Below are 25,779 nucleotides of genomic sequence, written 5' to 3'. Positions count from 1 at the left end.
AGTATTAGATGCATACACCATAATCCAGTGTATTATATAAACACAAACCACTTCATTGGCGTCAACTTGGTGGTAACCCTTAACAAGTTGCTCCCTTTCCAGCTGTAATGATGCTCAATGGAAACACCAATATTAGGCCATAAATCCTAAAGGAAAGCCCAAACATAAAGGTCGGAGCCTCCAAACTTGTTCATCACTTGAAATTGAGGAATCCTTTTGGGATTATCACAATCTATAAAGTGTTATCTGGTAAATTATCAAGTTTGATGTAGTATAAACAATGTAAAGCATAGAATTTCAATTTTTCAGCCAGCATCGTACAAATATTTAGCATTACGCTACTTTATTACTTCTTTTCTTGATCAACAATGAATCCCAAAACAAGAATTCTCCACGATGATCACCTCATCAAAAAATGTAAAAAAAAATAATATAAAACAAAAATGAAGGAAACATAAAATTCTGTGCATACTTATCATTGGGTTTCCTCTACACGTTCTTGTTCTCTTTTGGACAAGGATAAACCCATCAACCATCTAAGAAGTAATGTTTCAGATTCATATACAAAACATGCATCAAAAGAATGAACATAAACAATATTAAGAATAAAATGAAGCATAGAAAAAGCAGGCGGAGGAATTTTATAAATTACCTGGGCTTGAGCCTAAGAAGAGACTCATGATCCTTAAGTTGAGATGTCAAATCTTTAAAATCTTCCTTATGCCATCCTCTTCCAGTTAGTAGTACTTCAAAATTCTCCTCCATGGCAACCGGAAATAAATCCTGAAACAAAGTTCGGGCAGATAAGCTAGGATGCACTTGCCCAAAATCTGTACACACAGGATACACGCATACCTCATACAATCATTTACGAAAAAACAGTAATTTGATAGCAATATATAGATATTGAGGCTTTGGGAACAATACACATGAGTAATCAGTCGAAGAGATAGAAAAGAGCCTTCCCCCCAACCTCTGAACTCTGAGCAAGCGAAGCCATGGATAGTGAATAAAGGGTTTCCGACGACGCAGCTGCGAAGGCCATCGAAGTGAGATTCGGCCTTGGTTTCTTCGAAGGCTTGGGTGCGTGCAGAGAAGAATTGAGGAGTAAAGGTTGCGACAGATTTTTGTAAGCATAGGCCAATCTATTACGTAGATATGGCCCATGCCAAAAATTAAATTTTATTTAAATATTAAATCAAACTGATTTAATCGATATTTTTAAAATTAATATACTTAGATCGATTAATTAGATTTAAACAAAAAATTTATAAGCTCTTATAAAATATTTGGTAATTTATTTTTTAAATAGTAAGTCGTTTTAAAATAATTAGATCACATCAATTTGTTTCACATTATATTATTTTATTAAGATCAAAATATCCCCACCAATTTTATAATATTTCAACTATATCATCTTGTAAATTGTAAATTTTCAATTATTATATTAACTATGTGAAATAATCTTTCACGCATTAAATAATATAAAGGTAAATTTAAATTATTAACTATTTTTCTTAATTATTCAAAAATAATAATCCATTAAAAATTTGATATTATAAACTAATTTTAATATTTATAATAATATTTTGAAACTTTTTTTTATGTAAAAATATGTCCGATAATATTTATTTGTAATTTTTTGTAGAATGATGTCATTTTTTTATATTTATAGAAATAAAAAAAATCTTATAATATCAAACATAACAACATTTTTCAGATGCTAATAATAAGTTTACCCAAAAAACTTAACATCTTATTTTATAAATAAGATCATATAATTTATCAGCTCATCAACTATAACCCCAAAAGAACTAGATTCCGTAAACAATATAGAGGAAGAATGAAAGGAATGTCTTATCGAGGTAACCGCATTTGTTTCGGTAAATATGCTCTTCATTTTATAAACTATTTTAAATAAGTGTCTTTAAATGTTAACAGATAATAATTTGATCTAAAAGTAATTAATTGTTGATAAATATATTAATCCAGCTGTATATTTCAAAACTAATTATTCAAAATATACAAATTTATTGTACTGATTTAATTTAAATATGTGAAATAAAATAATTAATTTTTTACCCTGATTTTGTCCCTGATGCGAGGAAGCAGAGTGTAGAAGAGTGCCCAAGATATTAGAAGACCCGATAATAATAACTCGTAAACTAATATTTCACATGGACGATGTAATATTATTTTATGTAATTAATGATTAAAATTAATAAGTATTAGTTTTTGAATAATTATTTAAAATTATTGATATAATATAATAAATTAAATAATTAGAAAACTATATCGTTACTTGTAAATAGGGATTAAATAATAAAGAAATATAAAAGAATTTATTGACGGTTGTTACCGGAGGAGGAATAAAAGAGGGAGTAGAGAGAAGAACACATAAGTTGTGATATTAAATTTATCAGAATTTCCCCTATTAGCTCTAGATGAATGCTGAACATCATAATTTCAACATCATATTTGCTCTATATTAAATTTATCAGAATTTTTATGTTGAATTAGCTCTAGATGAATGCTGACTTCGTCTCATGTTCGGTGGTGATATGAAATTGCAAAGATGATGTTGAAATATGAACTTTTTATTCAATTAAATAACTTTGTATTTAAAAAACAAAATAATTAAAATAAAATAAAAAAATTAAACATAATAAAAAAATCACATATAATTAAAAAATGTGCATAATTAAAAAAACAAAAATGCACATGATTAAAAATTAAATATTTTTTTCTGATGTATTAATAATTTTTGGATTTTATTTTACTATTTTTTAAATTTAAAATTTTTATTATTAAAGATTAATAACGGACCTCCAAATTATAAATAAAATAAAAGAAGTAGGCTCTTCACGATAACCGAAGCGCTTCATCGAGGCATCATCGGCCACTTCACATACTCTCAACAAATATGACTATCACATCTCAAAAGTTTTCAAAAAATTTTAAATTACTAATTTATATTTTTATCTTCATCAAAACTATTAAATTTTTACATGATCCTATAACTACTGGCATAAAAAAATATAGTAAAAACCCATAAATTTAAAAGTAACAAAAAATTATTCAACAAAATAAAGAAAATATATTTAGCACTAAAACTTTTCATACATATGCACAGATTGCATGTCAAGGGAACAATGTTGGCCAAACCTGGACCTGGAAATATTTAGAAAAAACAACTAATTTCATAGCGAAATGTTACACAAAATAAAATACATGGGTTCACAATCAAAATAGCAATAGCCATAATCTTCCGGTAAACTTTTCCCATATTCAAGCTGCATTAAAATAGCAAAAATGCAGAAAAACGAATCAAATAATCCTACAAAAAAGCCGGTCCGAATACAACCCATCCTCGATCCTTGTACCTATGTCTAGTACCTAAGACCTTTAGCAACTTCGAAGAAATGAGCAACATTTTCCTCAGGTGTACCTACTACGATGCCATGTCCAAGATTCAGTATATGTTTCCCTCTACCAGCTTTTTTCACAGTATCATGTATACGGTCAGTGATGAATTCTTTTGAGCCAAAAAGAACACCAGGATCCACATTACCCTGAACTGCCACGTTGGAGCCAAGTCGACGCCTTCCCTCAGCCATGTCCACTGTCCAATCCAAGCTAACAACATCTACACCGGTTAGTGGTAGTCTCTCAATTAGGCCACCTGATCCACTGGCATAAAGAATTAGTGGGAATTCGGGATGGGTGAGTTTCACAGTGTCTACTATTTGTTTCAGGTAAGGTAGACTGAACTCTTCGAAATCTACGGGGCTAAGTTCTGTGGCCCAAGAATCGAATATCTGAACGGCTTGAGCTCCCTTGTCTGCTTGGTACTGAATATATTTCGCCATGGAGGTTGCAAATTTTTGAAGTAGTGCATGAAGGACCTATATTCAAAGCATAAGTTAAATGAGTAATTGATCAATACTCGGTACACATATTCCTTGGTTGGAAAGCACCGAGAAATAGATGACCTTGTACCCATAAGCTCAAGATGAAAACCCAAGACCAAAAGACAAGCATTTAAGGTAGAAGAGCTTGTAAAATTTATCAACAAATTAATCATTCATCACAGAGCCAATGCATGATTGTAATATTGTCCACCATAGAGATTTGAGAAGCCGACGACCTCCCAATCTAGAGGATTTTCACTCATCTATTCATACCTTAATCTAAACTATGATGTGAACACAGGCCACATTATAATTTGACTAACTAGATCATAATCCTTATTAGGTAGTCCTTTCCATTGCACAATTCCCAACAAGAGCATCAATAGGTCATAAACACAAGAAGATAACTCAAATTCAAGATACTGCCTATTAAGTTCGAGAATCACCCCACCTTATTAATCAGAACAGGTGGAATTGTAGCAAAAAACAGTGTTCCTCAACAAGTAGAAGAAAATGAATTGCCTAAAATCCAATAGCCATTCATCATCACCATTTTCTTAGACTCTGGTTTATGAGTATTAGATCAAAATCTGTTGTGTGCTAGAGAACACCCTTCAGAAAGAGGAATACCCTCTAACACAGTTGGAAAACTAGTGAAAATCGTCCAGTGTTTTAAAAGAAAATTAAAATCTGTTAGGTACTTCAGAAAATTGGGCTGGATAAGTAATGATGGGGTTATTATCACGGGCCTGGATAAATCGAGTCAAGAGAATTCTAGAACCAACAACTTGGAGAAGAGAAAGGGATTAGGAGGCAATAATATAAATTAGCCGGGACAGAAGGAGATGGGTATTCATTCATGTTTATTGTGTTTTATTCTACTAGAGTGAGTGCATTCTTCTTGTAAAAAGATTCTATCCTTGGTTGAGATATTTATCAGATTATATTCAATATTTCATATTAAGCAAATATGTCTTCTTTTTCTACTAGTCAATATTTGCAGGATAAATTGTTTTAGGAGATTTAGATCTAACAAAATCCCTCTTTCAGATAAGTCAGATACCATGTTGAAGATTGGTATACTATCAGCAAACATCTACACCTTGGGTTCTGAGAAAGCCAATCTCTTTATTTTTGAGAAGTGCTTCGAAGAACCTCCTTCAACTACATAAGAAGCCAAGGTGAAAGGAGCGCCGACAAAACCAAGAACCGCAGCTTCATTATTTACCTGGAAAGAATGAGAATTTCTTGGTCAACATTTTTTAAGGCATAAAGCGAAAGGACAGAAACATTTAAGTAAATTATGACGTTCACTCTATTCCTTTTGTTCCATTGTGAACTAAGTCATATCATTCAATCGTTCATCAAATAGAATGCTGTGTAATGTTATAATAAATGATAAGGTAGAAGGCTGTGTAATGTTATAATAAATGATAAGGTAGAATGCTGTGTAATGTTATAATAAATTATAATAAATGATAATTTCATCGAACAATGATAATAATATACGGAAATGAACAGAGTAGTGAGACCTCCTCTCGCAGGATAGTTAAAGCTTCCCCAACATATGGAACTGACTCTTCAGGATTGAATTCTCTCACTTTCTCAACATCAGCAGCGGATCTAATTGGATCAAATATGATAGGACCCTTACCTTTTACGATATCAAATGGTATGTTCATACCAGACAAAGGAGTAAGAATGTCGGAAAATAAAATGACCTGAAATATAGCAAATAATCCGTTAAGTATGAGTCGGAGCACAGAAACTTGGAATTGGGTTCTCAGTCTATGAAAAAAATTGGTCATTGTCATATGGAACTAAAGATTATCTCAATCTAATACCGACACTTAATATATGGAACTTTTACACAAAACAGTGAGAAGGAATGGGTGGGTCAGTTAATGAAGATCCCATCAATAAATTGCTTATTGTAAAAGTAATGTCTTCAACAAAAACATCTTACCCCATCTGGTCTGAAAACTTTCCATGGCTGAAGGGAAATTTCCACCACAAGATCCACATTTTCTGATCTCTCACGGAAGGATGGATACTTCTCACAGAGGGTTTGGTAACTCTACCAAAAGGAAAGGTAAAGAACTCCAGGTTCAGTATAAAAATAGAAGACTGTGACTAGATCGTGAAGCCATACTAGCAAGTATCTCCTTAGATCCACATAATTAAGAAATAAGAACTGTTTAAGGTTGGCTCACACATGATCACATAAAGATGTTTCATTATCAGTTCCACAACCATATTATTGTGGAAAGTCAACTCTTTATGTGGAGGCAATTACCTAATCTTGAATAATTATATTACCTTCAAAACGTTAGTCATTACTGATACATCGGTTAGGATACCAAGGAAGTTTCAAGGATCAAAATTTCCAATAATCATTTAAAACCATTTGAGTTTACACATGAAACGAGAAGATCTTGTAATTGTATAAAAATCTAGGTTGTGCAATTGTGCTTGTAATGAATGAATTTATTATTTAAATCCTCTGCTTTGAGGTCATAATTTTGAGCACAATGAAGAGTTCGATAGCATAATGGAAATGAATTTCTTAGCACATCTTTACAACTTGAGCACAATAAAAAGGTTATGTGCCAGAATAAGAGTACAGTAGAAAACTATAAATAGATTAGGCTCATTTATTTGAAAAGATTGTTTTCTTTGTGTTAGGGTGGCAACTATGAATTTAAAAGCATAAAAAATCTTAAATAAATTAAAAAAGAAAACCTCTACAATTCAGAAAATCCATTTCTTCATGTCCAAATAATATTTTGAAAGAAACATTACTTCCAAATTGGGAACACACTGAAATATCTAAGTGTAAAAACAGTTTTTTTCAAGTTGCTTGACATTCTTACTCTCATTGGAAAATGCAAACAACAAAATATGCGAACATTTCTCTTCCAAGTTTTCAATTTGGATGCACTATTATATATGAATAGCATAGGCAGTGAGCAGACATAGGGCAGTCTCTGCGGTTGGAATGCATTTCTATCAGTTCACTCTTCAACGAAGTTAATGCTTTCCTTATTTATATGTTCATATACTTTCAGTTTATACAATATTATTCAAATGAAATGCCATCGAAGAGCAAACACAATAGCTAGCCTAGTAAGATAAAGATATGTAGCATAAAAAGCACGAGTTTAATCAGTCATACAAAGCCTACCTTCATGTACCTCCCCGCTTGTCTCATAAGCCAAACCGGAGGTCTCTCTACTTCTTTCCCACGTACAGCATCAAGTAACAAAGGTTCTGTGGCATTGATTGCTTTTGGTTCGGCAACAGCCCCTGCAAGATTAGACACAAATTGACTAAAGTCAGGTTTCATCAACAAAAAAACTCAGAAATATTATACTCATCCATCATTTGCAACCATGATGAGATACATGATTAATCGATAAACGAAACAACACATATAAAAATCTATCGGATAATCCACCCTCCTACCAGAGGAAAAACAATGTCAAACAAGTGGCTAGAGAATTACGATGACAAAAGTCAGTAAAGATTGTTAATCTAAAGTGCAAGTATCCGCTACAGAATCAATACTTAACATTCCGGAAACAAATAGACATCCAAGAATTTGTTGTTAAGATTGAGACCTCAATCCCAAAAATGATCATCTAAAGCATGAAGTGTACGAAGCTATGATACCATGTTAAAATTGAGACTTAGACCTAACTCAAATTCAAAAACTAACTAAGTGTGGAGGATTGTCAAGTCCTTATTTGCTCCCAGTGATTTTATCAGACCTTTGTCAACCTTGATTTCATTCATATCCAATTAAGTTTAATTTGTCCCTAAAGAAGCATAGAATCAGTAAATTCAAAGTAAAACTCGGTATTCCTCGTAATTTATCAGGACAAAAGTAATCCACGAATTAAATGTACAAAACAAACAGAACATCGTCATCATCAATAAACGGATAGAAAATTCGAAAAAGGAAGATAATATAACCTGCTACGGAGCAAATGAATCTGGGTTTTTTATTTGAAAGCGGGTTGAAGTTGAATTTAGCAGAGATTGAAGAAACTGAGCAGCCGTAAACACAAGCCATTTCTCTCAACTCAATTTCCTAGCTGGAAATTGAAAATTCCTCGAATCCCAAGTATCAAATCTACGTAAATCTTGGAAACTACTTCCAGTCAGCTGATTAACTATATTTTCATGGCGAAGCTTTAAGGGAGCAGCGAAAGGGTTGGATAATGTGGAAGAAGATAAGGGGAAGAAATCTCATCCGCTTTCAGCGCCCCGGCCACTCCCAAAGAGTTGTCTAGTCTCACGGATCTTAACGTGTGAGACGGACCAACTCTACTCATGTTCACAATAAAAAGTAATACTTTTAACATATAAAGTAATATTTTTTCATGGATGACCCAAATAAGAGATCTGTGTCACAAATATGACCCGTGAGACCGTCTCACACAAGTTTTTGTCATTCTCAAATGGGTCCAATATTCGATCGTAAATTACGAATATTTAATTTAATTTCATTAACAAGTAAACAAAATTACGAATATTTAATTTAATTTCATTAAGAAGTAAATTACGATTTACAATTTCGACTACAATTACATACGAAAATGATTTAGATTTCACTTGATTCAAATTTGAGTTTCTGATTTTTAAGAACTGGAATCGTTCTTTAAGTCATCGATTTCGGTTTCAATATAGAAACTGTGACGAATAATCCAGCGTAATAAGAATTACACCTAACACGATTCCAAATAAAAAAAAAAAACTTCAATCATCTCAATTTTTTGAGAAAGAGAAAAAAATAATATCTAGACCTAAAAAATAATCCGAAACTGACATGAATCTCAATGACGAAACATTAACGATTCATAATAAAATATAGAATATACAGAATCTCACATAAAGATTTTTTTTATGAATTGCTTTTTTCAAATAGTTAAATAAGTCGTATTTTGCTCAAACCAATAAAAAAATTTTGAAATTATATTTAAAACCACTAGCAGGGGTGTTCATCGATCGGTTCGGTTCGGTTTTCAGTTTTTTATTTCGATTTTCGGTTTTACAAATATATAATCTGATATACGAACCATTTTTCTTCGGTTCGGTTTTCTACCGAAATGGTTCGGTTATTTCGGTCGGTTATTTTGGTTTTGATACAATTATTTAAATTAATAAGATAAATATATTGTAAAATATAATATGTTATCTTTTTACATGATTTTTTAGTAAAACATTTAAATATAAAGTCTAAATGAATTACATAAACAACAATCAACTAAATATTATTCAAAATAATTCATTATTCACTAATATCATCTCAAAAAATATATAATAAAAATAAAATTATTAATTTAATGAAATTTCAGTTTTTTCGGTCGGTTCGGTTTTAACATATATAATCCGAAATCGAACCAAATAAATTTCGATTTTAACATTTATATATGAATTATAAAATTCAGTTTTCGGTTCGATTCAGTGTTCGTTTTTTTCGGTTTGGATTTTCGATTTTTTCGGTTTTATCCGAAGTTTGAACACCCCTAACCACTAGTAGAAAACCGAAATAATTAATTATAGTAAGCATCAAATGACTAAATGAAATATAATATAAAAATAGGAAAACAATAGTTTCTCTTTTGATTTTTAAGTGATGATCCCGATTTCAATTGACGGAACACCTTTGGCCCTAACTTTCTTGCTAATTAATATATGGAGTACGAGTATATTGAGTATATTTTTTTATACTAAATATTTATATAAAATAAGTTTTTCTTAATGTAAAGTTAATATAATTTGAAAAAAAATAAAGATTCAACTTTTTAAAAGGACATTTTCGATGTCAGTGACTTGTTTCTAAATAATATAAGATTATTTAAAAATATAAGACAAAAAAAGTCCCAGATGTTTTACATGTGTCTTAAACATTTTATAAAATATAAAATTTTAAATAGTTTAACAAGATTAGCCCAAACAATCACCAAAGTCATTCGAACACATAGCCCAAATAATATAAAATTGTTTTTTACTAGTTTCTTCCCTATGAGAATGGTAGGTTATGATCAATGTCATTGTGTGTTAAAGAAAGTGCAGTATGCAGGAGAGGTGGAGAAGCTGGATCCTAAATAGGAGGGGTCGTTCAAGGTGATTCGTAAGCTGAGTTCGGGTGCATTCTACCTGGAAGACATGTTGACCAAGGTAGTGACGTAAATTCGAATTTTTTTTGGGACTTAATTAGCTATCTATCAAATTGATATGGCGTCGGAGGGCGCATTTGCAGGCATACTTAGATAATTCATTTGACAACTCGACAATATGTGGTTTTGTGAGGTTTAGAGTGTTGTAATTTTGTCATTCTTGACTTGCAAGGTAATTTATGAATTTACCCAATTTCGAATTCTCTCTTTTGAAATTAGTGAAGTGATCTAAATTATCCAAGGACATAGCCAAATAAAATCAATATCCAAATTTGGAAGATTCATGCTAACGATAGCATAGTTGTCGCTCCTGCGAACCTGGAGAAGAAATGAAGTAGATTGTCATCCGCGTCACAAATAAAGTGTTAGAAGCATTAGGAAATACCTAACGCAAATACTCTGAAACTCAAGTCAGCGACAAAAATTGCATAGACAAGAAAACTTTAATGGGTAAATGAAAAGTTACCACATATAACGAGCAAGCTTGCACTATTTATAGGCATATTCTAATGGCTTTCTGGGTTTGGAATTAAGCGGGGGCTTGGTAGCTTTAATTATGGGCTCCAACAAATAATTAAATTAAAATAAATATAAGACCCAATTTAATTTAATTGAGTGAATATATATAATTAAGATGTGTATAACCAATCGTCAAGGGTTCTTTATGCTAAAGTATTACTATATTCAATAGCATTTGTAAATTTATTTTTTACAGTAAATTTGGATGCTGACTCTTTATAGTCCTTTAGAACATGACAATATGACGTGAAAAAGGGCAAATATATGAATTTATATAATAATAATCATATATAGCAATTATCATGAATTCCGAAATAATTTATAAATACGTGAGATCGTGACACCTATCTTACAATTACCAAAAAGACAAATACAAATAAAAAAACTCATCTTACTAGAATATTCAAAACCTATGCCATTTGCCATTATTAAAAAATGAAGTCGTGGTATGTACTAATCACTATCTAATTAAAATCAAGAATTTATTTTTGATTAATTGATATATACTATTATACATAATTACACCGTCAAATGTTTTATAGAAAACTAGATACAAGTCCTACACAAACTACACTAAGGGCACATACATCCGACGACGATATACAATTTACATGTAAATATATAGTAATTCTCGTGATGTAGCACAAAATTTGCACATATATCAATTGATATACGATCATGTATATTTAAATATCGCTACTATATGTTATTCTGAAATCTCGAAATCTTTTAAATTATGAAATATATCATCATTAGTTTTAAGAAAACTTAAAAACTAGACAAATATATATATGTGACTTGTGGACTTCCAAGACCATGAAATTCTTGAATTCAAGAATTAAATTAGAATATACATAAATAACATTAATTAATAAACAAAGAGTAAAATATCACTTGGGGGTAAACAATGGGGCGGATTACTTGCCTAAAAATACGGGTCAAACAAGAATACATGGTGTCATTTCCTTTAAGTCTAAGCAAATTTTACATANTGAAATAACGTTCCAAAAATTTCAGAGCCAAGCAAAACTTTGCTTTTGTCCTATCTTGTTTCTTCCATTAGACATTAGATTAGTAATAATTCAATAAACTAATAATAGTTTGCACGAACACTTCGATTCTTTTAAGATTTTATCATTAAATCGACCAAAGCTGTTTAAACTTAGCTTTGATGGTAAAGAAAGATTTTTAGTGCTTCATATATATGCCCCTTTTCGAATCGATTGAATATTGTTTTAGTTAGTTTCGAAGAATAAAAATTTTGATGGATTCTATGCAAGATATTGTATAATTTATATTTTTAGTCCTATTTTCAGGCAATGTGGAATGATAGTATCCGGTGAAAAAATAATATTGCACTGAGATTTATTTTTTACTAGACATATCAAAACGAACTAGCAAAATGGGCCGACTTGACCAATTATAAGTATAATTTGTCAGATTGAGACGAACGAACCCGTCACCCACTTTTAGGTCGGTCAGGGTGGTCTGCTATTTTGGCTGATTGGAAAATCTCAATTTAATCCACTTATTTTATATGAACTGTCGGATCTAACTCAATTTGATATCTTTGTTTTTATCTTAATTGATTAAAATTCAATTTAGGCTAATTTACATTAACAAATTTGTTGTTTTTCCTATATCACAAACTTTTTTTTTCCCCTTAGAACCAAATAGCTATTATATCTAAATCAATTTTTACTATGTCAAGTATTTACAATTTTTAATTATTGTGAAACACTTACAAATCTACTAATGTTCAAAAGTTTTAAATACGTTTTGATTGTGAATTAACTCTAAATATTGTCTGATTTTGTAAATTAATTTTTAAAATTGATTTGATTTTTAACCACATTAATTAAAAAGACTGTGGGTGAGATGTCAAATATCAGCATGAATATGTTAATAATTCCACAATGTAGAAAATAGGGCACATTATATTGAAGGTGATGCTTCATTTTCAGTGAAAATAACTGAGAGTCATCACCTCATAAAAAATGAACTAAATCACATTATTAAAACTGTGACAATTTATAAGTACTTAAAAATTATAAAAAAGAAATAATCGATGGTAAATAATTGAGTAATATTAATTCCTCTGATGTCCTTGGAATCGACACATTCGTTACATCGCAAGCGAATGCGAGAGTTCTTTTTTCAATATCAGATATTTTTATTATATGAAAAGCACATTTTTTGGTACTATATGGAGATTTTAACCATTTAAATCATTTGTAAACAAAAATTTATCAATAGTTTGCTGTGATAACTAACAAAAACGAAATAAAAAATTAAGTGTTTAATTATTTCTATGTGTAAATTGACTTACTATTATGACCAAGAGAACACTCACGAGTCTTGAGCAATAGGTCACAACCAATGACAAAGCTGCGATTTATGGAACTCGAACGAGGAGGGGAACCCATGTATGTGTGTGCGCGCGCGCGGCAGTATAGACGGGTTTATATAATCAATAACTCATCCCATAATTTTAATGAATAATTTCAAAAAAAAATTCGCGTGGTTAATTTTCAGCGTCTTCTTGATTTTCGTATTAATTATAATTTGAGTAGTTATATTTCTGCATGTTTAATTTTCAGTATCTTCTAGATTTTATTTTAATTAAAACATGAATTGCTATATTTTTTGAAAATTTATGTAGTATTTTCAACTTGTTTTTTTTAAAACGAAACTTCTAATCAATTGATGGTGCTGAATGTTTAAAATTGAATCCTCTTCTGATAATTTTTTCCCCAATTTCCAAGATGAAACTTTGGACCATATTCTTAGTAATATTCTTGCCTTTTAAGCACTCTTTTTTTCTAACTTAACCCTCTATATTTCTTTCTTCAACCTTTAAATCTCTCCTTCTTTCTCTCTTAAACTTTCTTACTTGGTCAATCAACAGATAGTATGCCTGAATGTCAAGAGAAAGGTAAGCAACAACGGACACAGATTCGTTGAATACCTCCAAACTCTTAAGTTTTTAGCATGAGCACCCGGGAATCTGATAAAGGGGGTGATTCGATATATTAAAAAACAAATATCCATTGGTTAATTTTCTACAAAAATATATATGATTCTTTTTCTTTTTTTTTGGTTTTAAGCTATACCTACTCACACATTCGAACAACCCTTTTATTTTCTTGATCTTCGTAGTTCATCCTTGGTGGGAATAGAAACTGATCCTTTTAATTTCTTCATCTTCACTAGTCTATACACCTATGGTGGGTTTTGGGTGGATATATTACGATTTTATGTGTGACTTTTTAAAAAACACAAGTTATTTTGTCGAAATCCATTGAATTGTCCCTCGAAACCGTCTTGCCCCTACAAGCAATTCTTGATCCGCCCCCCATTTGGAACTGCAATCTTGATTTATCTGGTGAATATATACCATCTTCCATGTATTTTTCTTCCTGAAATATTTTGTGTCGAATCCTTTTGCAGGGAGATATTTGAGGAGATAGCGAAAAAGATAAAGAGAGAAACCAATGTCTTCCCTCCTACACGAGGAGGAAGGAGGCATATGCTAGGGCTACCAGCCGGAACCCTAAACACAGTTACGCCCTGTGCTGCCTGCAAGCTTTTGAGACGACGTTGCGCGCAAGAATGTCCCTTTTCTCCATATTTTTCGCCACATGAGCCTCAAAAGTTTGCATCTGTTCACAAAGTATTTGGAGCTAGCAATGTTTCCAAGATGCTAATGGTAAACCGTAAACCCTAAGAACTCTTTCTTATATCAAGAATATGGCTCTAGCATAGTATGAGTATCCTTGAAATTTTTGTTTGAGTTCTCAAGAATGCCTAAATTAGCATAGCTTGTTCTTGTCATTTTTGCAAGGTGGAGATATAAATTAAATTTAGGATATTGGTCAATGAGAATGAAATAAATTATTTAGAAAAACAAAGTGCGTAGAAGTTAAATTGTTAGGCTTAAATAAAAGAGTTGATATTTACACCGTATTTCTTGTAATTTACACTCCTTTGTGAATAAATTTGACATATATTTTATACATGAAATGGAGTGTAGATAACATAAAATGGAATATAAATATCAACTCAAAAAAAATGTTAAGCTTTAATTTTAATAAATTATTTGATTTGATTACGTTATATGAAAAGACTAGAATACAAATGTACACGTGAAGATATTATTTAATCGTATTTTCAATTAGGAAGATTTAATAATTTTTTTAAAAAAAAAACATCGAATAACTATAAATATTTTTTTTATTCAAAATAATGACTAACTACCCTTATTTCTTATAATAGAATCCCGAGTTGTATTTGAAGTTTTATCAATTCACTTCTTTAATTTACTGTGAATTCATGGTAGAGGCATTAGGCTCATTTAAATACAAAAGATTGATTTTTATGTGTATTTTTCTTCATATTAAAAATTATATTTTCCAATATATTGATTTGCATCCCGAAGACATAAGTCCGGCTGTATTATTTACCCTTAATTCTTTATTCCACTTCAAAATTATGTAATCATACACGTGAAAAGCCGAAAATTTCAAAAATCATCACGTAAGTCAATGATCTACATTGGAATTTTGCGCTCTAATTAAGTTTAAATTTATTGTTACTATAATAAGTTGGTTTTTTGCTTATTAATCTGATTTTCGTCGAAAAAAAGTGTACTATATGTGCAAAAAAAGACCAAATTGTGACTAATTAACTAGATGTTAAGAGATGAGAGAGCGAAATCCGTCATCTTTGAGCAACTAATTCGATTATAATCTAGAAATATTTACTCAAAAATCATGTGGTTTATTAATTATTTTAATTTAATTTCTATGTCGTTCTAGGAAGTAGCTGAAAATCAAAGAGCAGACACAGCCAATAGTCTTGTTTACGAGGCCAATGTAAGGCTAAGGGATCCAGTCTACGGTTGCATGGGAGCCATTTCTGCCTTGCAGCAACAAGTTCAAGCTTTACAAGCTGAACTAAACGCAGTAAAGGCTGAGATTTTGAAATACAAATATAGTGAAACCAATGACAATATAATTAATCTTCCATATTCTCATATTGTGGCAACACAGTCATCAAACACCGTCTCGATCGCTGTGCCGCCACCAACACCTCAACCGCCACTGCCACCAACTCCTCCCTCCATTCCGATCACACCGGCCATGTACAATACAGTCGTCGTTACGTCTAGCCCTGCTGACTTTAGCACCATAACTGATGGAAATATTACTTATTTTGGTTAGTATGTTTAATTTGTTTATCTAATTTATTGAATAAGTAAATTGGCATTAGTCATGTTTAACTTATATGTATTCAAGATTTTAATTGTATCCGTTAATATATTTTTTCTAATTTATTTAAAATTTTATGAATGCCTGGTGTCATTTCCTATTGTATTAATTAGCAAATTTTATTGTTATTTTTATTTGTCAAAAGCAAGAAATCCAAACTCTCAAATGTCGTTGGTTCTCTTAACGATATAGGGGAAAAACTAAAATTTATTCTGTTACTAGATTTGGGTTTAGTCCTAATTATTCAAATTTTGGTCATGGTGCAAAAAATTGACTAATTATAAGAACAAATACATATATAGACCAACTTATGTTAATAATTTAAAAAATACATTTTTGTCATGTATTTTACATTTTTTCTTTTGCATTTTTTATCATGTAAATTACATTTTTATTCTTATTTTTTTGCATTTTTTTCATGTTATTAGGAAATTCATGTTTTTAGTCCACTAATTTGTACCATTTTTTTTCAATTTTAGTTTTTTTCAAAAGAGTGTTGATATATAACTGAAATGTGTGTGAGAAAATTACAATTTTTTTTCTTGTAATTTGCATCCATTTTGTCATATTGTTGACGTGTCTGATTACCACGTCAGGCTCCGGCGGAAAAGAATTAAAATAGCAAAATATTAGACTAAGAGCATAAATTGATCAATAACATGACAAAAAATAAAAAAGGTGCAAGTTAAAGAAGTAAAAATGTAATTTCCAATATTAATTGTGTTTTTTCCCCTCAAATATATACCACATGTCCACATTTAATAATGTTTTAAAGTTAATTTTTAATGAGAATATTTTACTATATATACTTTAGATTTCTGTATTTTGACTTAAACATGACCTAACTTGGCATATGCATAGAGATGTGACCAGATTTGGTCTAACGTCCACATTGCTTTATATTGTAGCATCTGACTTATCTTACTCCCACAATTTGCCATGATATTTAAATATTTAATAATTAATAATGAACAATAATAGTTCAAAAATATTTTCAACTAAATATATTATTTACTTTTGATTAGTCCCCATATCTCATGTTTTTGAATCTTTCTTGTAGTCGATAACAAGACCAAAAATAAAAAAAAACATATAAGTTGGTGAATAAAATTTGTTTCGGATTATGCATATAAAACATATTAACTTCAAGAGATGTTTTGATCTTCAGGTATAATATATAAATGTAAGAAAAATATGTTACGATTTCTTTTACAATTATCAATTGGAACTCCGTAGAATAAACCAATAATTCTCATAATTCATGTAAGATATCACCTATATTCAAATTTGTTGACTTAACACTTATAACATACTGTAACTTCACAAACAATTGACCAAATATTTAAGTTCTATGCTAGAGCTATTTTAAACAGACTGAAATTGTGCATGAGAAAATTACAAATTTTTTCTTGTAATTTGCATCCATTTTGTCATATTAATGTAGGTCAATTTACTGTACGTCTACGCTAATTTGCATATTTTTCAAATTTTCCGATGCCACGTAGCACTCAAACGAAATAAGATTTAAAACCGAAAAAATTCAAAATTAGTGTACAAAAATCAAATTTTGCAAAGTTAGTTGACCAAAAAAATTATTTTCCGCACAAAAGTTAGAAACCTTATTTTATTGTCCAAAATTACCATTGTTTAGCACCTGCGCGAGCACACGGTGAAGTACAAGTACATAAAATTCAAATGTAGACCGAATTAGTGTTGTCACAAACTCGAACCACACAAATCAAGCAACCAAACCAAAAAAAAAAAGAGAAAAAAGACTTGGAAAACACCTAGTATGATTCGAAATCAAAAGATGCAACTTTATAAAAACCACAAGATTTTAAAACCCTATGGTGAATCAGTCTAATTGAGCCTTCTGCAATTCTTCCTTATTTCACCACTGGATCCAGTCAAGGGCCTAATGTCACCCATCTTGATCATCGCAACCACAAAATCGGACTTGAAGACGGCCATGTTCTTACTGTACGTTCTTACAATCGAATCAGTCGACCCTCCGTTAAACAACTGTTGGTCGGAGTGGAGGAGGCCACGACGGTTCAAAAGGCTGTTGAAATAGTTGTTGTCGAAGGTTGTCGGAGTCTGATCCAATGGTGCCAAATTGTTGTCTCCCACACCATTTTGTCTGGGGCAGTTCCCTTGTCTTGTTTTTGCTAGGGACCTATCCAAGTTGGTTTCGTTGTATATTCGAGCTCGAAAACTTGTGCATCTTGCTTGTCCAATTGTGTGAGAACCTGCACAAAAATTAATTGGTCCCCGGCGGGCCGTTGCCTATTAGACTATTCCATACATTAAATTCTTACCACGAAAATTTGGGTTAACAATAAAAGACTTCATCTCACGTATTCATCAAATAATTTTTTACTACAAACATTCAATATAATAATATCGTATGTCTCAAATATTAATTTCCGATATATGTTCTTCGGCCTCGCTCCGGCATACATGTTCGGGGTGTACTAAATATAAAACTATTGATTACGCGACATTCTAAGAGCTCAAATTTTTGGGGAGGAACATGAGCTTCTGCATGCATTTTTTTAGTCGAAAAAAACAACAAACCAAACCTGATAGGGCAACCATGTCCTTGGTAGAAAGGCCAAGAGCATTGAATCTTGAAATAAGGGAATTGAGATTCGAAGTTGGAGGGGGAATGCTGTTATTTGCAGCTGCTTGGCTTGCTGTTCTTGCATCTCTTCTGCCTAGTTTTACCCGCCAATTAGGCCCTCCTAACTGCAATACAAATTAATTAATTTGAAATAGATCACGCATTCAAAACATGCATGGAATTGCAAAAGCCAATGATAATACTCACTATGACAACGGAGTCACGTGCAGCAATGGCTAAGGCATCGGCACAGGAGACGACACCGGGGCACACTTTCTCCAGTGCAGACTTAATCTTGTCCACAACATCGAATCCACGGGCCGAATTCAGGTTCGGAACTGCCCTTTTCTCGCCTGTGAAAGACGATGTGTCGTCGAGGAGGACTGACGCATCACATCCCTGACAAAATATATACCGTGTGAGTTAAGTGTTCTAAGTCTACGTTAGTTTAGTGATTGTATTGAGTGTTGCACAACGTGGGATATTCAACAATGGACTGAAAGAAGGTCAAAAGCATATTGTAATAACACTTTTTCACCTAGTTCTAAAAGACTATTTTTTCATTCTAGAAATCATATTATAAAAAAGATTTAATTGAGGCAAGAAACATGAAAAGATTTTGTTAGTTTAGGCAACAAATTTATATTTAAATTTTCATTTAAAAGTACATGGGCTTCGTTCTCAAAATCATCGTCTAGTAAGTTGGACCAAAACCCAATAACGGACAAGTCAAAGGACCAGACAAATCATTTTCTACCTATGTATATAAAGCACGGGTAAGAAATTTAGAATGATATATATTGATAGCTTTTGCGGTAAAAAGTAATGATAAAGTGGTGGGGAACTTTACATTAACGAAGCAATCGTGGAAGAATAAGCGCAGAAGAGAAGCCCCCATTCGAGCTTCTCTTTGAATTGCCTTATGTACCACAGATTTCACAGTAGTGAAAAGCTGTGGACAAGATTTTGAGTAAAACTCTGCGGAAAGTTGAGCTGAAGAGTTTCCTATATTCAACAGAATCAACAAAACTAGAGCCAAATTAATGCCATGATTCTTGAAAAATATCGAAGTTAAAGCCATTGGAAATATATTTTCGGTATATACTAGCTATATATAATTTGGTGCTGAAACAAGAAAGGAAGTTTGTGGTGCAGATACTGGTGATGAAAGCTCAAGAATTTATAGACGGTTAGTCGTGGGTTGAACTTTGAATACTCTTTCATTTTTAAATTGATATAGGCCAAATTTTTCTCTCCCAAAGACGATTTTGTAAGTGTCGTTCTGAATTTTTCTTCCAGGTATTTATTGCTTTATTTGTATAGTTCTATTTCACATGAGATAAAGTGAAAGTCATCAACGCGCAAAGACATTTGCGAAGGAAATAGAAGAATAAAGTAAACATTAGTGAACATTGGAAAATTTTCGAATTCGTCATATAAGTTGTCATGTCCTATAACTTCTCAAAATTAAGTTTTAGCTTTTGTTAGTTTTTGATTCCTATTTCCCCCAAACACTGACATGACGTCATAAAATACTGACGTGATACTGAAAATACTAACATGATATCAGAAAATCGTTGATATGTCTAACCTCATATGAACAGTATTCTAGCGAAATATGACTAATTAGTAAAAAAAAAAAAAAAAACAAAGTTACGCGATTAAAATCCAACATTGATAAGTTAGCAGACAGAAATAGAAAATGGGACAACTTAGAATTTAGATGATTAATTCACTGTTTTCCCTATTCTTTAAATGAGTTCTTTCTATGGTATAAGCTGCGGAAATTTTATAAGTATTTAACCACATGGATCACAACCATCTGATTAATATAGTAGAGAATACCAAACCTTAAAATATATTTGAAAAAAGAAATTAATAAATTGTGATGAGATCAAGAGACGCTAAATTAATTTTTCCAGGGAAGGAAAAGTAGTTAACAACCATATTTTCTAAAATAAAATATCATTCTATCTAGATTTCATCTACTGTTGGATTGAGATTAATAGATGCAAAATGACATTTCACAAAATCTCGAAGATTTTCCTTGTGAAGCGCACGGCGAATTGTATTGCACATACATTCATTTATCATGTCAGTAATATTCGATTCAGCATCAACACTTTGACGAAAATCAGATTATAAGTAAGATTAACTTATGATTGATCATAAATCCGAGAACCAAAAGTATGTGTGGATCAATTTATAAAACCAATTCAGAATTTTTTGAGAGTATTTGTCGGAAAATAAATTTGAATTATACATGTAAAAATAATTCTTCAGTTATTGGAGAGGTAGGTTACCGAACGTTTTTCTTTTTCTTTTTCTTTTTAATCACCGTACTTTTGGACTTCTTTGCATGGCAAATCAACTTTTGAAAGATGACCACGTAAAAGTTCTACACACTAAGTCTCTTTAACTTTTTATAATGATTAGGTAATATAGGTCAAATGAATAAAATCAGAGGTGAGATTTTCCTATGTATATTGCATTATTAAGAGTGATGCATGTTGTGACTGATATAGATTATATAGATTTTTGTAGATTGAAAATTTAATCATTGTTATGTTCTAGCTATTTTGTGACAGATTTTGTATATTGAGACTTTCTGTTTTGATATATATGATTAAACAGAATGACTTTTATTAATTTTTTTGTGTGGATTATACTTAAATTTGAACTAAATTTATTATAAAAACTTGATTTCTCGTTTCTGTGAATGAAATTGAATTTTTTTGTACAAATTTTCTTTTAATGACGTGCAAACATACGCCGTTGATGTTCTTATCCACGACGTGCGGTGCGCGCTGTCGATTTTTGTATCCGCGACGTGCGGTGCACGCCGTCGATGCTTGTATCCATGACGTGTAATGCGAGCTGTAGATACCATTATTCGCAGCGTGCGGCGCGTGCTGTCGATTCTCGTATCCACGATGTGCGGGGCGCGCTGTCAATTCTTCTATACACGACGTGCGGTGTACGCTGTCAATACCGTTATTCGTAGTAAGCATTGTCTGCTATCAATACCTATGACTTTCAACACTTTTTAACTGTGCATCGTGCAATGCACGCTGCGGAAAGCCTATTTGCGCGCTGCGACAAGTCATGTTTGTTGTAGTGATATAAAAATGAACATGTTAAGAGTTAAAATTATCTTGAGTTTAAGTGATAGCAAATAATTGATGACTGTTAAGTTGTCTAGTTGGTTTTTTAGTTCCTTATAGGATATCTCGATGGATGTCTGCGCATGTTGATCACATGCATGTGTTAAGACTACTCTGTCTGCTGCTACCATTTCAAATTAAACCGAGCTCCTTAGATTCTTGAAAAGCCAAGAATGACGTCGACGACAGAGGACAAGAAGAAAGCTAACATTGACAACGTGGCCAAGAAGATTATGTATAAGACAGTACATCAAAACATGTTCAGCAAGATAAAGACGCGTTCTATAACTAAAAAATTTGAAAGTACTTGTCCAGGCTGTGTAAGAGTAAATTATCGGATAAAGGAAAACAATTAAGTTTTTAACCTCATATTTGAGAATTTTAGTAAATGTAAAACTTTTTTTTTTAGATCTTAAATTGATGTAATTTAGTCGGGACAGTTGTATGAGTACAATCAAAATTTATTTGAAACTTTACGAAAAACGTTGGTTGAAGTCAAAAGAGTTCTGGGGAAAGAACTTCGAACAGGTCATACTTAACAATTTTTTTAATTAAATTAAATATATATATATATAGTTCCATTCAGATTAGAAGCTTTTATTTCTTCATGACTCATGCACACATTACACGTATGTATATAATATTATTTGTGCGTGTTGGAATTGGTTCGAGTGTTTATACCACATGAGAATTCTAAATTATAATCAAGTATTTTCCCGTGTCGCATCAGCAGTTAGAAAAAAAATATACAACTGAAATAAAAAATTAATGTACCAAAATCAAAATTTGAAAACTTAATTAACCAAAACTTAAAATTTAACAAGTTACCGAACCAAAAAATTTATTTTTCCTAATTATTAATAGCATCAGTCATTTATAAAATTTTAAAAAATACTTCAACTTTATATTAAATTAATTTATTGTGCATATATTATAATATTACATGCGTATGTGAACCCTTTCACAAAGCTGGTACCATTTCAAACCAGTGACTTTTCAAAAGCTTCTAAAAAAGGGGCATAATTTTCTTCTGATTTGGTAAACTAGCTTTAATTTCATATTAAATATATACAATCTGATTACAGTTTGGTTCTAGCAGTCAAATTAAATCAGAATCGAAACAATAAATCTACTCTCGAATTTTAAACGTAACAATTTTAGTTTTATAAATCTAAATTACTTGCATAGATTATATTTGATCCATGCCTTAATTTTTTAAATTCGAAGAAATATTTTGTTCCAAAAAATATAAACAATTCATGGTCAAAATCGTTACAATTTGGAGACAAACTCTATATTCTCGAATTACTAGTTAAAATTGCAATGAAGACTATGTATATCAGAGAAACTAGTACAATATAATGTGTTTTAGCATATTAAATATTGTTAATGTATAGTAGATTTGCATGTGAATCAAATATTCTTTTAAGTAATTTCTTATTTTTATTTAATTTGATTAAATTGTTTTAAATTTTTAATAAAACTTATTTTATTTTTACTTTTTTCTTTAATGATTTATTTGTTTTGTTGTTTTAGAGGTGATGAGATTATGCTAGAAATTAATATAAATATTATTAAATATGGGTACCGGATTATGGTAGAGCTATTTACTATTTATATTAAGAGTAAGACTTTCATGACAGGGTCTCACGGATCTTTATTCGTGAGACGAATCAATTATGTTCATATTTACAATAAAAATTAATATATTTAACATAAAAAGTAATATTTTTTCGTGGGTAACCCATATAGAATAGCCGTTTCACAAAATTGACCTGTGAAACCGTCTCACAGGAGTTTTTGTGTTATATTAAATATGAGTACCGGATTATGGTAGAGCTATTTACTAAGGATGAGTAGAAATTAGATCAAATTGTAAATCAAACCAAAAAATTAGTTTGGAATTTGGATTATTTTTTTATTAAATCTATTATTATTATTATTTACAAGAACATTAAACCATTTTTTAATAAAATAATTTATGTAAGAAAAAAAAAATCTTTCAGATTTCAAATTAAAATTTATGATCATCATTGTTTTATCACACGATTAAAATGTGTGAATGAGTGGATCTATCAAACCAAAAGAAATGGAATTCACGATTGTTGAGCCACCAAAAAATCTATCATCATCAAGTATGTCTTTCTTATCATCTCCAACCCCTGGGCTATTTTTTAAAATAGCGCAGCTCCATTTCCCTCTGCGCCAAATTTGGCACAGCGCAGAGGGAAATGCAGCTGGCGCAGAGGGAGCTTTATTTTTTTCTGTTTTTTTAATTATAAATATTTATATTAAAAATTATAAATATTATTTATATAATAATATGATACTATTATATTATTTTAATAATTAGATATATTTAAATAACAGTATAATATTTATTATATTATTTTAATAATTAAATATTTAATTTTAATCATAAAAAGTGAAATATTTAATTATAAATATTTATGAATAGATTTTAAAATAATTTTATAATTAAACAACGGGAAAAATTTATAAATAGATTTTAAAAAATACACATTTAATAACTAATAAGAAAATAAATAAATAAATTCAATAAAAAAATATTATCGAAATATTCTTTTTTAGAATAAGATTTGAAGTATATGGGTTGGAGATGAATATAGTATTTGGTGCATAAAATGCACTATTTTAAAATAGAGTTGCTTTAAAATAGAATTTTGGGTTGGAGATGGCCTTATAACACAATTAATTTCGAGTGGTTATAGCATGAAACCCCTTTTATATTAAATTAAATCTCTTTTACAATCATATGTTTTAAAAATTTAGTCACGTCTACGTCATTTGTTGAGGATTTTACGTATAATTTTTCTTATCGTTAGTGCAGAAGGTTGATTTTAATCCATCACTGCTTCCGAAGAGGATCAAATATGCCTACCAAATTGAGTTCACGTGCCACGTCCCGAGCCCGGGCCCGTGCCTGCGTGAGTGCATAATGGGCCTCTATAGCAGCTACTTCGTATTCTTACTCATTTTACGAAAATGATTAACCCAAGCTGTTATAGAAGTCTATTGTAGCCCATTATAAATTCATTTTAAATCTTTAATTTATATCATGTAGGACAAGAAGTATCACAATGAGCCCCTATTTCAGAACGTTATGTCTTGGTCGCGGTCTGGCCTCTCAATCCACCGGCGCCGAGAATATAGAGGTAACTCCTACATGTTCAAGAGGTGGCTCCCGTAATGTAGCACTTTGCCCCCGCAAGTTCAAGATGTGGCCCCATGCATGTAACACTTTGCCCCGCATAGCACTTATTTCTCGGTGTTCCTTGCTGTGACCGTCTCTGATACCATTCTGTCACACCCCGAGCCCAGGCCCGCGCCTGCGTGACTGTACAATGAGCATTTATAGCAACTACTTCTTATTCGTCCTCATTTTACGAAAATGATTATCTCATGTTGCTATAGAAGTCTATTGTAGCCCATTCTAAACTCATTTTAAATATTTAATTTTTACTATGTAGGACAAGAAGTATCACATCACGAGTCCGATAATCGCACCATGATAGTGGCTATCAAAAGATTGTAGCTAGGAGGATGTTCAACAAGTTATCCATCTCCTCTTTACTCGGTTCAATATCAAGGTGGCCTCGTGCCTTTTTCTTTTCTTTATATATGGGTTATCGATCAACAATTTTTCCAGATTCCAGTGATCCAGTGGTTCGATATTTAGCTAGTTTTCTCCGTCCACTCAAACTGTGCATGTTGCTAGGCAATCTGGACATTAATTAATATTTAAGTTTCATATATTTTGATACATATGTTTGCCTATCAGGAAACTGGCTACTGAAAATTAATAATCTTCTTGACATATGAATGAATAAATAATTACTTGTACCTACAAATTCTTGAATAACAGAAATAGTTTTCAAATTTTGCATGCCTTTTTTTCCGAGTAAAAAAAAAAATCACAATTTATAATTCTTTTTTCAATCTTTATTTTATTAGGTTAGTCTAAAATTAATTAAACAATCTCAATATTATTAATTGATAGGAATTATGATTTAAAAAATCCCAACAAGCTTTACCCATTGGTATATATAAGTGCAATATCTCATGTTCATATGTCGTTACAAATAA

The 25,779-nt window shown here is 31.1% G+C and overlaps 3 protein-coding genes across 3 annotated transcripts; 1 reads left to right on the top strand and 2 right to left on the bottom strand.

Moving 5' to 3' along the window:
- Nucleotides 1–3,141: 3,141 nt before the first annotated feature.
- On the bottom strand, nucleotides 3,142–8,188 carry LOC140982689 (uroporphyrinogen decarboxylase, chloroplastic). Its single transcript, XM_073449336.1, has 6 exons — nucleotides 7,887–8,188; nucleotides 7,096–7,217; nucleotides 5,878–5,988; nucleotides 5,444–5,632; nucleotides 5,014–5,139; nucleotides 3,142–3,905 (listed from the first exon to the last, which is right to left on the bottom strand). Exons 1-6 carry the CDS (start codon nucleotides 7,984–7,986, stop codon nucleotides 3,390–3,392), a joined length of 1,164 nt encoding a protein of 387 aa, XP_073305437.1. The 5' UTR covers nucleotides 7,987–8,188; the 3' UTR covers nucleotides 3,142–3,389.
- A 5,248-nt stretch (nucleotides 8,189–13,436) lies between these two features.
- On the top strand, nucleotides 13,437–15,925 carry LOC140982691 (LOB domain-containing protein 15). The gene is made up of 3 exons (XM_073449337.1): nucleotides 13,437–13,550; nucleotides 14,066–14,324; nucleotides 15,433–15,925. Exons 1-3 carry the CDS (start codon nucleotides 13,537–13,539, stop codon nucleotides 15,835–15,837), a joined length of 678 nt encoding a protein of 225 aa, XP_073305438.1. The 5' UTR covers nucleotides 13,437–13,536; the 3' UTR covers nucleotides 15,838–15,925.
- A 1,576-nt stretch (nucleotides 15,926–17,501) lies between these two features.
- LOC140982855 (peroxidase 4-like) lies at nucleotides 17,502–19,674 on the bottom strand. Its single transcript, XM_073449619.1, has 4 exons — nucleotides 19,359–19,674; nucleotides 18,716–18,907; nucleotides 18,468–18,633; nucleotides 17,502–18,134 (listed from the first exon to the last, which is right to left on the bottom strand). Exons 1-4 carry the CDS (start codon nucleotides 19,587–19,589, stop codon nucleotides 17,746–17,748), a joined length of 978 nt encoding a protein of 325 aa, XP_073305720.1. The 5' UTR covers nucleotides 19,590–19,674; the 3' UTR covers nucleotides 17,502–17,745.
- Nucleotides 19,675–25,779: the final 6,105 nt, after the last annotated feature.

Source organism: Primulina huaijiensis, chromosome 8 (genome assembly GCF_012295235.1).
Source record: "Primulina huaijiensis isolate GDHJ02 chromosome 8, ASM1229523v2, whole genome shotgun sequence".
Taxonomy (NCBI): Eukaryota; Viridiplantae; Streptophyta; class Magnoliopsida; order Lamiales; family Gesneriaceae; genus Primulina; species Primulina huaijiensis.
Note: the sequence above shows the minus strand (reverse complement) of the source record. Positions and strands in the feature narration are given on the sequence as shown.

What these genes read in the sequence shown, in the direction of transcription:
- LOC140982689 (XM_073449336.1), bottom strand. Translation starts at nt 7,986, where the DNA reads ATGGCTTGTGTTTACGGCTGCTCAGTTTCTTCAATCTCTGCTAAATTC. An exon ending in ATTCATTTGCTCCGTAGCAG is followed by an intron (nt 7,218 to 7,886) that starts GTTATATTATCT and finishes CTAATCTTGCAG; the next exon opens with GGGCTGTTGCCGAACCAAAA. An exon ending in TAACTATCCTGCGAGAGGAG is followed by an intron (nt 5,140 to 5,443) that starts GTCTCACTACTC and finishes CATTCTTTCCAG; the next exon opens with GTAAATAATGAAGCTGCGGT.
- LOC140982691 (XM_073449337.1), top strand. An exon ending in ATGTTTCCAAGATGCTAATG is followed by an intron (nt 14,325 to 15,432) that starts GTAAACCGTAAA and finishes ATGTCGTTCTAG; the next exon opens with GAAGTAGCTGAAAATCAAAG.
- LOC140982855 (XM_073449619.1), bottom strand. Translation starts at nt 19,589, where the DNA reads ATGGCTTTAACTTCGATATTTTTCAAGAATCATGGCATTAATTTGGCT. An exon ending in TCCACGATTGCTTCGTTAAT is followed by an intron (nt 18,908 to 19,358) that starts GTAAAGTTCCCC and finishes ATATTTTGTCAG; the next exon opens with GGATGTGATGCGTCAGTCCT. An exon ending in CACGTGACTCCGTTGTCATA is followed by an intron (nt 18,634 to 18,715) that starts GTGAGTATTATC and finishes TTTGTATTGCAG; the next exon opens with TTAGGAGGGCCTAATTGGCG.